This window comes from Saimiri boliviensis, chromosome 15, assembly GCF_048565385.1.
Source record: "Saimiri boliviensis isolate mSaiBol1 chromosome 15, mSaiBol1.pri, whole genome shotgun sequence".
Classification (NCBI taxonomy): domain Eukaryota; kingdom Metazoa; phylum Chordata; class Mammalia; order Primates; family Cebidae; genus Saimiri; species Saimiri boliviensis.
In genome coordinates, this window is record NC_133463.1 from 78,253,361 (window position 1) to 78,268,803 (window position 15,443).

The window sequence follows — 15,443 nt, forward strand, 5'->3', positions numbered from 1 at the left end:
AGCAAAACACAATATTAAATAATTAAATATATTTTTGATTTTATCAATACTGCATGACCCCCTATACTAAAACACTGTATTGGAAGCTATTAGGATATACTCTCAGATCAGAAGTCAGGATACACTGACATGTGAGAAGTGGGAAATAATGATTCCACCCCTCATAATCCCTGGGAATTAGTCCAGAGCCCCCTGGGAAATGAAGCATGGTTGACAGGACTGGCTGTACTATTTTGTATTTCAATCCCACTTCAGGACAAATTTATACCTTGACAGAAGTAATCCAAAGAGAAATCTTCCCGGAAAGATTGCTACTTCTGTTGTCCCACAGCAGAGTATCACTGATCAGTTCAACAGCATCTGTCACCACGTACAGGTTGCCCTTTCTCATCCGACATTCCTCTAGATATTTTGGCTCTGGATGCAACAGTTTCCTGGTGATTTAAGGAAGGAGGAGGAGAGTCAGAGTGGGAAAGAGATGCCTTTTCAGGTTACTCTGAGTGCCCTTCTCCTCAAGACTTGGGAGGGGTGCAATGCTTTTAGACCTTGGTAGGTGAGTCACCAATGGGTGTTCAAGTACCTAGGGCAGCAGAATGTTTTATCTGACATACAGGATGGAGAAGATTCCATTGATGGTGGTTCAGGTGTGAGCGTATATATATCATATTGTTAAAGGCATCTACATTTTACTAAATTATACTGGTTCTGTTAAGGTATAATTTATAGAAGTTCAGCACTAGGGTCTCTAAGAAAAAAAAGGGCTAGAAGCAGAAAGTTCCAGATAACTGAGAACAGTCTTTAGGAGGTCCTGTTGTGAAAGCTAGGTATTCATACCAAATATGTCCATTAGCACAATCAGAGGGGCTGGGGAGCAGATAAAGTGGGATGAAGCAAGGAGGACTCTGAATGATTTCGTGACCGTTACAGATTTATTGTCCTTGGTGGGTGGATTGGTAGGGCTGAAATTGATGATGTACTTTCCAGGGATATCTGAATGGTTTGAAGGACTGAAGATCGATTTTATCTCTATTTCAGTTCTGAGGCTCAACCTTGATTCTACTCAAGGCAGCCATTCAGTATCCTATACAAAAGTCATGTGGAATATTGAGGGACTCTTAATTTTCTTTTCAGTGGAAGAGGTTACTGAGCACACAATATTAGGTTTTTCTCGTTGCTGTTGGAATAAAATTTAAACTTCTTACCGTGTCCTCAGATGCTATGTTATCTGACACCTACTTCTCGTCCAAGTTTCATGTTGTACCTCCTTTATCCTGGTCGTCTAAGGTTCCAACTCACTGACCTCACCCCTTATCCTGAGAACACCAAGCTCTATTTTACCCCAAGGATATTAAACACCCCATCAGGACCGCTTTCTTCCTACTTTGCTTGCTTTTCATTGTACATGTCAGTTCAACTGTTAAATCCAAAGAGAGATTTAAATGGACTCCCTTCCTTCCACCCAGTCTCTTTTACCTCATCCTTTGTATTACTATCTGAGCATCCCTCAAAACATTTATAGGTGAAAACACATTACACGTCCCTCATCCCATTTATTAAAACCATCTCACTCCCTTTTCTATGTAAAAGTTTTAGTTCTGCCTTGTTTCTTTTAGTTCTGGCAAATAATATTTACCTGTGAAATTACAGGCTCTTTAAATAATAAAAGATATCTCTGTGAGAAAAATGCTTCTCTTTCTGTGAGCTACAGAAATTCAGATGCTGTTTTGCACCATGAACAGTCTTTACAAATGTTACCTCTAATTCTCACCAAAAAAGGCAGGCATAGAGAAATTGTGGAATGTCAAAGTAACTTTTAGCCTTGATTTCAACATTCTGTGATTTTAGTTACTTGCTTACTTAATAGTTTCTTCCTTGATAAAAAATATTATTTAAATTTACATATCTGTTTCTACCATGCATGAAGACTTACCTTTGTTTAGCCCTTAATGGATCATTGGTTATCCATCTTTTCCAACGTACAAGAAGGTAAATTAAATCCCAGGACAGATAAAACATATGCAAGAAGGCAGAATGAGAGGTCCTTGGCTATATACTACCTCACAGAAAGTTCAGTTAGTAATTATCCACAGACAAAAATGCTCTTGTAAAAATCCCAGAACCCAAGGGTGAGACTGAAGCGCCCCCTTGAAACACACACACACAGCCTCATTAGAACGGTAAAAGTAATGGTTTAACTTTGCAGTATCACCCCTCCCCCAAGTGCCATCACAACATGGATGGAGTTCCCCTGGGCCCATGACTTCTTCAGTGGGAAAAAGAGAGCCAAAGTGGGTATCCAGCTTCAAACAGCATTCCAAAGCACATCCTAGGAGGTCCAGCTATGTCCCATGCCACAGAGAACATTGAGGGAATCAGCAGGACTAGACCACCTCAGGTCATCTAGAAGCAAAGAAGTGATCAAGGCTTCAGCAATTACCACATGGATCTTGGCAGTGAGACTGCATTCCTACTAGCAGTGGCACCCAATCAGAGAGACCAGCCAGCAGCTTGCCTACCTGCAGACCAAAGCCAACAAATTTATCTGGCCAGGAAGTATGGTAGGCAGTGTCTGTCTGGCTTGCATCCTTAGCAAGTGGTACAGCCTGGCTGCGGATGCCAGCCTCAGAGCCTAGCCTAAGTTCCTTGCAAGATAGGAAAGCCAGCCAGCAACCCTGCCTAATGGTGGAGCACAGCCTGTACCCCAACTGACCAAGGATCCTCCACAACAATTCTGCTCAGCCTCAGGCCCAGCCTAAGACTTTGCCCAAATACGGAGGCCAGCCAACAACCACACCTAACTGCAGAGCACAGGCTCTGACCTGGCCTGACCAGGAAGTCCCAAACAGTGACCCTTCCCAAGTTCAGAGCCCAGCCCCAGGCCCTACTCAAGCAGGAAGTCCAGCTGGTGACTTTCAGATTTACATATCTGTTTGGGAGACCTAACTGTGGAGCATAGTCTCTTACCCTGCCTTATGAAGGAGCCTGATCAACAACCCAACACAGCCTTGAAGCTCTGCCTACAACCACATTCAAATATGGGACACAGGCTACAAATCCAGCCAATGTGGGAGTTCATAGTGACCCTGACTGACCATGGAGCAAAGTGAGTAGTCCTACCTGGATCAAGTTCCCAGCCAGTGACCCAGCACAAACACACAGTGCAGCCTGTGCCCCTACCCAAACATGGAGCCCAGCCTGTGGCCTGCCCAACTACAAAGCACATCCCGAGACCACCACTGATTACAAAACCTAGTCTATGGCTCCATCTGAACGTGACAGTCAGCCAGCAGTACACCCAGTCAGGGAGCACTTCATGGGTCCCCATCCAACCAGGGGCAATTTCAGAGCCCAGCCAAAAGCCCAGTCCAATATATAGTCTAAACAACAGTATCACAAAGCCAGGAGCACAGGCTGCAACAACATCTGACAAGAAGTAATTGTGCAGTCCAGCCAGTTGCCCTACTTGACACAAAGCCCGTCAAAATCCCCACCCCATGAAGGAGCCCAGCCAGTACCCCTGCCTGAATGCAGAGTCTAACCAACAGCTCTTCCTGACCACAGAACCCAGCCAATGATCCAACCCAACCATGAAGCACAGCCAGCAGTTCCACCTCAGGGTGCAGGCAGTGGCTCCACCAACTGAAGAGCATAAACAGCCACACTTACTCATGAACACGAATAGCCAGTCCATCTAGAACCCAAGGTTAGACTGACTAGTGAAGGTCTGTCTCCACTGATATGAACAGTTAAGGCTGGAAGAGGTGGCTGCTGCCTCAAAAGCACAGAAAGACATACAAGGGTACAAAGATTATGAAGTATCAGGAAAACACTTACCACCAAAGGAATCTGATAAAGCTCCAATGACTGACTCTAAAGAAATGGAGATCTATAAATAAACTGACAAAGAATTCAGAAGTTCAATGAACTACAAGAAAAAACAGATAGACAACTAAACAAAATTAAGAAAACAATACACAAAATTAGTTCCACAAAGAAATAGAAACCATTTTTTTAAATCCTAAAGATAAAGAATATAGTAACTAAACTGAAAAAATGTTGGAAAGTTTCAACAGCAGATTCAATCAAGGAAAAGAATTAGTGGACTCAGCAAAAATTTGAAATTATCCAATCAGAGGAATAAAAAGAAAACAGAATGTAGAGTGAAAAAAACTTACAGCACTTATGGGACACCATCAAGTGAAATAAAAGATAATATTCTCCAGAAATATAAGAGAGTGAAAAAGAGATATAAAGCTTATTTGTAGAAATAATGATACCCAGATGCAGTGGCTCACACTTATAATCCCAGCACTTTGGGAGACAAAAGTTGGAGGATCACTTGTGTCCAGGAGTTCAAAACCAGCCTGAGTATAATACTGAGACCACATCTCTCCCAAAAAATAAATATTTAAGCAGGTTGGTGACACACACCTGTAGTTCTAGCTAATCAGGAGGCTGACGTGGGAGGATTACTTCAGCCCAGGAGGTAGATGCTGCAGTGAGCCAGGATCATGCCACTGCACTCCAGCCTCAGTGACAGTGCAAGACCATTTGGAAAGGAAAGGGAAAAAGGAAAAGGAAAAGGAAAGGGACCTCCCAAATTTTGAGACAGAAGTGGGCATCAAGATTTATCACACTAAAAATTTTCCAAATAGGTTGAACGCAAAATGATCTACACCAAGACACATTATAATTAAATTATCAAAAGATAAAGAGAAAATATTGAGAGTAACAAGAGAAAAAGCTACTCATTGCATGCAGAGGAGTATCTATGAGACAATTGGCAAATTTCTTAGAGGAAATCTGGCTAGGAAAGGATGATATATTCAAGATACTTAAAGAAAAGAAAAACTGCTGTTTTGGTCTGTTTTCTGTTGCTGTAAGAGAATACGACAAACTGGCTAAATTATAAATAACCGAAGTTTATTTGATTCATGGTTCTGGAGGCTGGGAAGTTCTCAGAGCATGGCACCAGCATTGGTGAATGTCATCTCATGGAAGATGGTGAAAAGCAGAAGCAAACACACAAGACAAAGAGAATATAAGGGCTGAACTTCACCCTTTGTCAAGAGCCCACTCCCGTCAAAACTACTCAATTCCCACAATAATGATATTAATCAGCTCATGAGGGCAGCACACTTATGGCCCAATCACCTCTTAAAAGCCCCATCTCTTAATACTGGTATAATAACAATTAAATTTCATTATGAGTTTTGGAGGGGACATTCAAACCACAGAAACTGTCAGACAAGAATACAAAACTCAGCTGTCCTTCAGAGATGAGAAATAGATTTTCCCAAACAAACAAAAGCTGATGAAGTTCACCACTAGATCTGCCTTACAAGAAATGCAAAAAGGAGTTCTTCAAGTTGAAATGAAAATATGTTAATTAACAACATAAAACACATTAATGTGCAAAATTCACCAGTAGAGGAAAACATATAATCAGAGTCAGAATTCTATAATATTCTAAATGTGGTACGTAAACAGTTTTCATTTCTGACATAAAAATGTCTTAAATATATTAAAAATAACTCTACAATAATTTGTTATTAGATATACAATATGAATAACATGTAAATCATAACATCAATAACGCTAAAACATCAATGAGGGGAAGAAGTAAAGATATAATGCTTTTTATACAATCAAAATTAAGCTAAAGGCCAGGCACAGTGGCTCATGCCTGTAATCCCAGCAATTTGGGAGTTCAAAGGAGTCAGATCACTTGAGGCCAGGACCTCAAGACCAGCCTGGCTAATATGGCAAAACCCTGTCTCTATTAAAAATACAAAAAAATTATCCAGGTATGGTGGCACACACATGTAGTCCCAGGTACTTGGGAGGCTGAGGCATAAGAACTGCTTAAACCTTAGAAGCAGAGTTTGCAGTTAGCTGAGATTGTGCCACTGCACTCCAGTGTGGGTGACAGAGTGAGACAGTCTCAAAAATGTCCCAAATCAGTTGAACACTTCAAAAAGAATTAACATCCCAAATATTAAGTTGTCATCAGCATAAAATAGGATATTGTAAGTATAAGATATTTTAGGTAAGCCTCATTGTAACTACAAAGGAAAACCCTATAGTAGGTATGCAAAAAATTAAGAGAAAGGAATCAAGCGTACTAACACAAAAAGTAATCACATCACAAAGGAAGATGGCATGTGAGAAAGTAGGAAAGAAAAAAACTGTAAAAGTCATAAAATAATTAAAATGACAATATTAAGTACTCACCTATCAATAATTATATTAAATGTAAATGGATTAAATTTTCCAAACTAGACATAGAGTGGATAAATATATAAGAAAGCAAGATCCAATGATTTGCTGCCCAAAAGAGATTTGTGTTAGCTTTAAGGATACACAGGCTGAAAGGGAAGAGATGGGAAAAAAAAATCTAATGCAAAAGATGACACACAAACACACACACACACACACACTCTCTCTCTCTCTCTATATATATATATATATAGAGAGAGAGAGAGAGAGAGTGAGTGAGTGTGTGTGTGTGTGTGTGTGTGTGTCTATGTATGTATGGCCACCTTCATTCAAATATATTTATATATATATATATATTTGTGTGTGTGTGTGTGTGTGTGTGTGTGTATGTGTGGATGTATATATAGTCATATATACATATATATATATAAAACACTATAGTGTTATATATATGTATGTGTATATATATATATATAAGTTTATCTGACTTAAGTGAACTTAAGTCAAAAACTGTAATAAGATAGAAGAATGCCATTATATAATGATACTACTACAAATATGCAGCAAACATCAGAGCACATAAATATATAAATCAAATTAACATAACTGAAAGGAGAAATAAACAGCAATACAAAATTAGTAGGACACTTTAATACCTACTCTTGCTAATGGCCAGGTCGCCCAGAAAAAAAAAAAAAAATCAATGCAGAAATACAAAACTTGAAAAACATTGTAGTCAAAAGGAACCAAACGGAAATATACAGAACATTCCACCTAGCAGCAGCAGACTACAAATTCTTCTCCAGAGCACATGAAACATTCTCCAAGATAGATCATATGTTGGGTCACAAAATAAGTCTTAACAAATTTAAGAATATGGAAATTATTTCAGATATCTTTTCTAATAAGAATGGTACAAAACTAGAAATAACAACAAGAAATTTCAGACAATTCATAAATATGTAGAAATTAAACTGAGCAACCTGGGGGTCAAAGAAGAAATCAAAAAGGAATGCAGATAACATCTGAGACAGACAAATATGAAACATAACATACCAAAACTTATGGGATACAGCAAACGCAGTTCTAAGAGGAAAGTTTATAAACACCTACCTTAAGAAAATAGAATTCAGATCAAATCAACAACCGAACTTTACACCTTCAATAACTACAAAAGAAGGATAAATTAAGCCCAGAATTAACAAAAGGAAGGAAATCATAAATATTAGAGCAGAATAAATTAAATGGAAAATAGAAAAACAATAGAAAAGGTCAAGAAAACTGAGGGGTTTTTTGAAAAAAATTAAAAATTGACAAACCAAGACAGAAGAACTTCAATAAATAAAAATGTAGTTAAAAGGAGACGATACAAATGATGCCACAGAAATAAAAAGGATCATAAGAGCCTGTTATCAACAATTATATACCAGTGAACTGGAATATCTAAGAGAAATGGATAAATTCCTAGAAATATGTGACCCATTGAGATTGAATCATGAAGAAATAGAAAATATGAAGATATCATTAACAAGTAAGGTAATTGAATCAGTAACCAAAAAAGCTCCCAAAATACATGCCCATGACCAAATGCCTTCAGTGGCAAATTCTACTAAACATTTAAAGAAGATTAATATCAATCCCCCTCAAACACTTACAAAAAATTGAAGAGGAAAGAATAATTCAAACTCACTGTGCAATACCAGCATTACTCTAATACCAAAGCCACAAAAGGATATTACAAGAAAAGAAAATTACAGGCCAATATGTCTGATGAATATAGATGCAAATGTCCTTAACAAAATTTTAGCAAACCAAATTTAGCAGCACATTAAAAGGATCATACACCACGATCAAGTGGAATTTATCCCTAGAGGGATAGTTTAACATATGCAAATCAATAAATATAATGCACCACATTAACATAATTGATGACAAATACATATGATCATTTCAGCAGATGCAGAAAAAACACTTGATGAAATTCAACATCCTTTCATGATAAAAACTCAACAAATTTGATACAGAAGAAATGTACCTTAACATAATGACGGCTATAATAGTCATAATAAAGCCTACAGCTAACATTATACTCAATGTTGAAATGTTGAAAGCTTTTCCTTTTAAATAAGGAATAAAACAAGAATGTCCACCCTCACCACTTCTATTCAGTATGGCACTGGAAGTCCTAGCCATTGAAATTAGGGAAAAATAAATAAATAAAAAGCACCTAAATAGGAAAGAAAAAACTAAAATTGCCTCTGTTTACATATGACATCTTATGCATAAAAAATCCTAAAAACTCAATTTTAAAAATGTTATAACTAATAAATAATTGCAGTCAAGTTGTTGGATACAAAATCAACATTAAAAAAATCAGTTATATTTCTACACATTAACAATTAACTATCTTTAAAAATCCATTTATAAGCCAGGCACAGTGGCTCACACCTGTAATCCCAGCACTTTGGGAGGATGAGGCAGGTGGATCACTTGAGCTCAGGAGTTTGATGCTAGCTTGGCCAACATGGCAAAACCCCATCTCTACTAAAAATACAAAACATTAGCAGGCATTGTGCTTGAACCCCAGAGGCAGAGACGGCAGTGAGCCAAGATCACACCGTGGCACTCCAGCCTGGGTGACAAGAGTCAGACTCTGTCTCAAAAAAAAAAGTAAATAAATAAAAAATAAATCCATGTATAATGGCATCTAAAATAATAAAATACTTGTGAATACATTTCACCAAGGAGCTGAAATATCTTTATACTGAAAACCACAAAATTGATTAAAGAAATTTAAGAAGACAAAAATAAACAAAAAAATATTTGTGCTCATGGATAAGAATTAATATTATTAAAATATACTATTCAAAGCAATTTATAGATTAAATGCAACTCCTATCAAAATACCAATAACATTCTTCACAGAAATAGAAAAAAAAAAAAAAAAAAAAAAACTCTTATGGAAAGACCCAGAATAGCTAAAGCAATCTCAAGAAAGAACAAAGCTAGGAAGAGCTCCAAGATGGCCAAATGCGAGAAGAATGCAGAGAGTCAGTGATCACTGCATTTCCAAAAGAGTTTTTACTGCCCACAGACCAGGACATTTCCAGGCTGAAAAGTGCCACAAGTTTCCAGCACAGCTGTTTCAGCTGGCACTGTGCATCTCCACACAAAAACTCACACAAATCCAGGCAGCCATTTCAACAGGCGCCTGGAATGCCTGGGATACAGAGCTGCCATTGAACTAGAAAAAAAAGGGAGGGGCCTGCAACAGGGAGCCAGGTGAGCTGGCTCAGCAAGACCAACCCCCAACAAAGACCAGCAATCTGAAATGCTCTAGATAAAGAGTTTCTCAGCAAGCACAGCTGGACTTGGGATAGTCCAGCTCAGTTTGCGGAAGGATGTCAGCCATTACCAAGGCAGTCCACCACTACCAAGGCAGTCCGCCATTACCAAGGCAGTCTGCTATTACTGAGTCAGACCACCATTACTGAGGCAGTTCTAACAGGAAGTTCACACAGCAGCTGGGCACAGCCCATAGCAGCTCAGTAACATCTGTGCTGGCAGGCTATGACTAGACTACCACCATGCTGGGCAGAGCATCTCTGAAAACAGAAAGCAGCACACCAGGAACTTACAAATAAAGCCAACCTTCCTAGGACAGAGCACCTGGAAAAAGAGGCAATTATGAGTTCTGCTGCAGCAGACTTAAATGTACCTATACAGAAGCTCTGAATGGAACTAAGGGCAACCACTGAGAAAGGTTGGCTTACCCACAAAGGGAAGCCCATCAGACTCATAGCAGATCTCTCAGCAAAAACCCTGCAAGCCAGAAGAGAGTGGGGGCCAATATTCAAAATCTTTAAAGAAAAAAACTTGCAACCTAGAACTTCATATCCAGCCAAACTAAGCTTCATAAGTGAAGGAGAAATAAAATCTTTTACAGACAAGCAATTGCTGAGAGATTTTGTCACCACCAGGCCTCCCTTATAAGAGCTCCTGAAGGAAGCACTAAACAAGAAAGGAACAACCAGTATCAGCCACTCCAAAAATGTACCAAATAGTAAAGACAATTGACACAATAAAGAAAATGCATCAACTAAGGGGCAAAATATCCAGCTAGCATCGAAATGGCAGGATCAAAATCACATGCAACAATACTAACCTTAAATGTAAATGGGCTAAATGCCCCAATCAAAAGACACAGACTGACAAACTGGATAAAAAGTCAATACCCATCAGTGTGCTGTATTCATGAAACCCATCTCATGTGCAAGGACACACATATGTTCAAAATAAAGGGATGGAGGAAGATTTACCAAGCAAATGGAGAGCAAAAAAAGCAGGAGTTGCAATCCTAGACTCTGATAAAATGGACTTTAAACCAACAAAGATCAAAAGAGACAAACAAGGGCATTACATAATGGTAAAAGGATCAATGCAACAAGAAGAACTGTTGATCCTAAATATATACGCGCCCAATACAGGAGCACCCAGATAGAGAAAGCAAGTTTTTAGTGACCTACAAAGAGACTTAGACTCCCACACAATAATAGTGGGAGACTCTAACACTCCACTGTCAATATTAGACTGATCAACCAGACAGAAAATTAACAAGGATATGCTAGACTTAAACTCAGATCTGGACCGAGCAAATCTAATAGACATCTACAGAACTCTCCCCCTCAAATCCACAGAATATATATTCTTCTCAGCACCACATCACACCTACTCTAAAATTGACCACATAATTGGAAGTAAATCACTCCTCAGCAAATGCAAAAGAACAGACAAACAGTCTCTCGGACCACGGTGCAATCAAATTAGAATTCAGGATTAAGAAACTAACTCAGAACCACACAACTTCATGGAAACTGAACAACTGGCTCTTAAATGTTAACTGGATAAAAAATGAAATGAAGGCAGATATAAAGATGTTCTTGAAACCAATGAGAACAAAGATACAACATATCAGAATTTTTGGGACATATTTAAAGCAGTGTCTAGAGGAAAATTTATAGCTATGAATGTCCACATGAGAAGCAAGAAAAGATCTAAAATTGACACCTTATCATCAAAGTTGAAAGAGCTAAAGGAGCAAGATTAAAAAAAACTCATACCTAGCAGAAGACAAAAAATAACTAAGATCAGAGCAGAACTGTAGGAGACAGAGACACAAAAAAAAAAAAACCTTCAAAAAAATTAATAAATACAGGAGCTGGTTTTTTGAAAAAAACAACAAAACAAGCCGCTAGCCAGATTAATAAAAAAAGAAAAGAGAGACGAATCAAATAAATACAATAAAAAACGATAAAGGGGATATCACCACCAATTCCACAGAAATACAAACTATGATCAAAGATTACTACAAACAACTCTATGCCCATAAACCAGTAAATCTGGAAGAAATGTATAAATTCCTAGACACTTGCATCTTCCCAAGCCTAAACCAGGAAGAATTTGAAACCCTGAATAAACCAATAACGAGAGCTAAAGTTGAGGCATCAATTAATAGCCTGCCAACCAAAAAAAGCCCGGGTCCAGATAGGTACCACTCCTTCTGAAACTATTCCAAACAATCCAAAAAGAAGGAATCCTTCCCAAATCATTTTATGAGACCAACGTCATCCTGATACCAAAACCTGGCAGAGACTCAACAAAAATAGAAAACTTCAGGCCAATATCCGTGATGAACATAGATGCTAAAATATTCAATAAAATACTGGCAAACCGATTGCAATAGCACATCAAAAAGCTTATCCATCATGATCAAGTAGGCTTCATCCTAAGGATGCAAGGCTGGTTCAACATACACAAGTTTATAAACATAATCCACCACATAAACAGAACCAATGACAAAAACCACATGATCATCTCAATAGATGCAGAGAAGGCCTTTGACAAAATTCAGCAGGCTTTATGCTAAAAACTCTCAATAAACTAGGTATAGATGGAACGTATCTCAAAATAATAAAAGTTATTTACAACAAACCCACAGCCAATATCATACTGAATGGGCAAAAACTGGAAGCATTCCCTTTGAAATCTGGCACTAGACCAGGATGCCCCCTCTCACCACTCCTATTCAATAAAATATTGGAAGTTCTAGCCATAGAAATCAGGCAAGAAAAAGAAATAAAGCGTATTCAATTAGAAAAGGAGGAAGTCAAAATGTCTCTATTTGCAGACGACATGATTGTATATTTAGAAGACCTCATTGCCTCAACCCAAAATCTTCTGAAACTGACAACCAAGTTCAGCAAAGTCTCAGGATACAAAATCAATGTGCAGAAATCCCAAGCATTCCTATACACCAATAACAGACTAAAAGAGAATGAAATGAAGAGCAAACTCCCATTCACAATTGCTACAAAGAGAATAAAATACTAGGAATACAATTAACAAAGGATGTAAAGGACCTCTTCAAGGAGAACTACAAGCCACTGCTCAAGGAAATAAGAGAGGACACAAACAGATGGAAAATTAGGAAGAATCAATATTGTGAAAATGGCCATACTGCCCAAAGTAATTTACAGATTCAACAGTATCACCATCAAGCTACCTATGACCCTCTTCACAGAACTGGAAAAAAACACCAAACTTCATATGGAACCAAAAGAGAGCCTGCATAGCCAAGACAATCCTAAGCAAAAAGAACAAACCTGGAGGCAACACGTTACCTGTGATTCAAACTATACTACAAGGCTAAGGTAATGACAAATCTGACAAAAACAAGCAAGGGGGAAAGGATTCTCTGTTTAATAAATGGTGTTGGGATAACTGGCTAGCCATGTGCAGAAAACAGAAACTGTACCCCTTCCTGACATCTTACATTAAAATTAACTCCAGATGGATTAAAAACTTAAACATAAAACCTAATACCATAAAAACCCTAGAAGAAAACCTAGGCAAAACCATTCAGGACATAGGCATAGGCAAGGACTTGATAACTAAAACACCAAAAGCATTGGCAACAAAAGCCAAAATAGACAAATGGGATCTAATTAAACTCCAGAGCTTCTGTACAGCAAAAGAAACAATCATTAGAGTGAACCAGTAACCAACAGAATGGGAAAAAATTCTTGCCATCTACCCATCTGACACAGGGCTAATATCCAGAATCTACAAAGAACTAACAGATTTACAAGAAAAAAAACATACAAACCCATTCAAAATTGGGCAAAGAATATGAACAGCCACTTTTCAAAAGAAAACATATATAAGGCCAACAAACATATGAAAACATTCTCATCCTCACTGGTCATTAGAGAAATGCAAATCGAACCACATTGAGATACCATCTCACACCAGTTAGAATGGCAATCACTAAAAAATCTGGAGACGACAGATGCTGCAGAGGATGTGGAGAAACAGGAATGCTTTTACACTGTTGGCGGAACTGTAAATTAGTTCAGTCATTGTGGAAGACAGTGTAGCAATTCCCCATGGACCTAGAAATAGAAATTCTATTTGACCCAGCAATCCCATTACTGGGTATATATCCAAAGGATTATAAATCATTCTATTATAAACACGCATCTACATGTATGTTCATTGTGGCACTGTTTACAATAGCAAAGACCTGGAACTACCCAAATGCCCATTGATGATAGACTAGGCAAGGAAAATGTGGCACATATACACCATGGAACACTATGCAGCCATGAAAAACGATGCGTTTGTGTCCTTTATAGGGACATGGATGAAACTGGAAATCATCATTCTCAGCAAACTGACACAACAGAAAATCAAACACCACATGTTCTCACTCATAGGCGGGTATTGAACAATAAGAACACATGGACACAGGGAGGGGAGCATCACAAACTGGGGTCTGTTGGGGGGAACTAGGAGAGACACAGTAGGGGGGTAGGGAGGTAGGGGAGGGATGACATGGGGAGATATGCCAGATAGAGGTGACATGGGGATGGAGGCACTAAACCGCATTACCATGTATGTACTTATGCAACAATTCTGCATGATCTGCACATGTACCCCAGAATCTAAAGTACAATAAAAAATATATTTTAAAAAAAGAACAAAGCTAGACATCCCATACTTCCTGATTTCAAAGTATATTACAAAGCTGTAGAAGTTAAAACTTATGGCACTTGCATAAAAACAGACATATAAACCAGTGGGGTATGGAACTTGCATAAAAAGACATATAAACCAGTGGAGTAGATAGCCAAGAAATAATCTCATATGTGTATAATCAACCAATATTTGACAAGCATGACAAGAATAGACTGTGGGACAAAGGATAGACTCTTCAAAAAATGGTGTTGAGGAAACCATCCAGTTTTCTCAACAAAAGACTGAAGACTTTTCACATGCAAAAGACTTTTCGAATGCAAAAGACTAAAACTGGGTCCTTACCTTGTATCACACTCAAAGATCAACAAAGTAGATTAGAAATGTCAATATAAGACATGGAACCTTAAAACATTTTTAGAAAAAGGGGGGAAAAATGTCCTCAAGATTGGGTATGGCAACAATTTTTTGGATATGACACCAAAACACCAGCAGCAGAAGAAAAAGTAAGTGGTACTCTAGCAAACTAAAAATTTCTGCACAGCAAAGAAAACAATCAACAGAATAAAAATGCAACCTACAGAGTGGTCAAAATATTTGCAAACCATATACCTGATAAAGGGTTAATATCTAAAATGTATAAGGAACTCATATAGCTAAATTGCAAAAACAAAAATCTTGATTTAAAAAATGGGCGGCCGGGCAGGGTGACTCATGCCTGTAATTCTAGCACTTTAGGAGGCCAATCCAGGAGGACTGAGTTCAGGAGTTCGAGACCAGCCTGGGCAACATGGCGAAATCCTGTCTCTTCTAAAAATAAAAATAAAAAATTAGCCAGGTGTGGCAGGGTGCACCTGTTAGTCCCAGCTACGAGGGAGGCTGAGGCAGGAGAACTGCTTGAACCCAGGAGGTGGGGGTTGCAGTGAGCCAAAATCACACCACTGCCCTCCAGCCTGGGCAACAGAGCAAGACTTATCTCCAAAAAAAAAAAAAAATGTGCAAAGGACCTAAATAAATATTTACTCCAAAAAAGACATACATACAGCTAACAGGCACATTAAAGGGTGCTCGACATTACTTATCAGAGACATACAAATCAAAACCACAATGAGACATCACTTTGCGTCTGTTAGGATAGCTTTTACAAAAAGAGTAGTGTTGGCAAAGATGTGAATTAAAGGAAATCTTTG

General features: G+C 38.3%; 1 protein-coding gene across 4 annotated transcripts in view; it reads right to left on the reverse strand.

Annotated features, from left to right (window-relative positions):
- GSDMC (gasdermin C) overlaps positions 1-15,443 on the reverse strand; it is a 63,943-nt gene that overhangs the window by 35,258 nt on the left and 13,242 nt on the right. For all 4 annotated transcript variants that reach the window (XM_039464349.2, XM_074387117.1, XM_074387119.1 and 1 more), the window contains one exon: positions 269-434. In XM_039464349.2, coding sequence (XP_039320283.1) covers positions 269-434 — 166 coding nt within the window. The remainder of the gene's footprint in view (positions 1-268; positions 435-15,443) is intronic.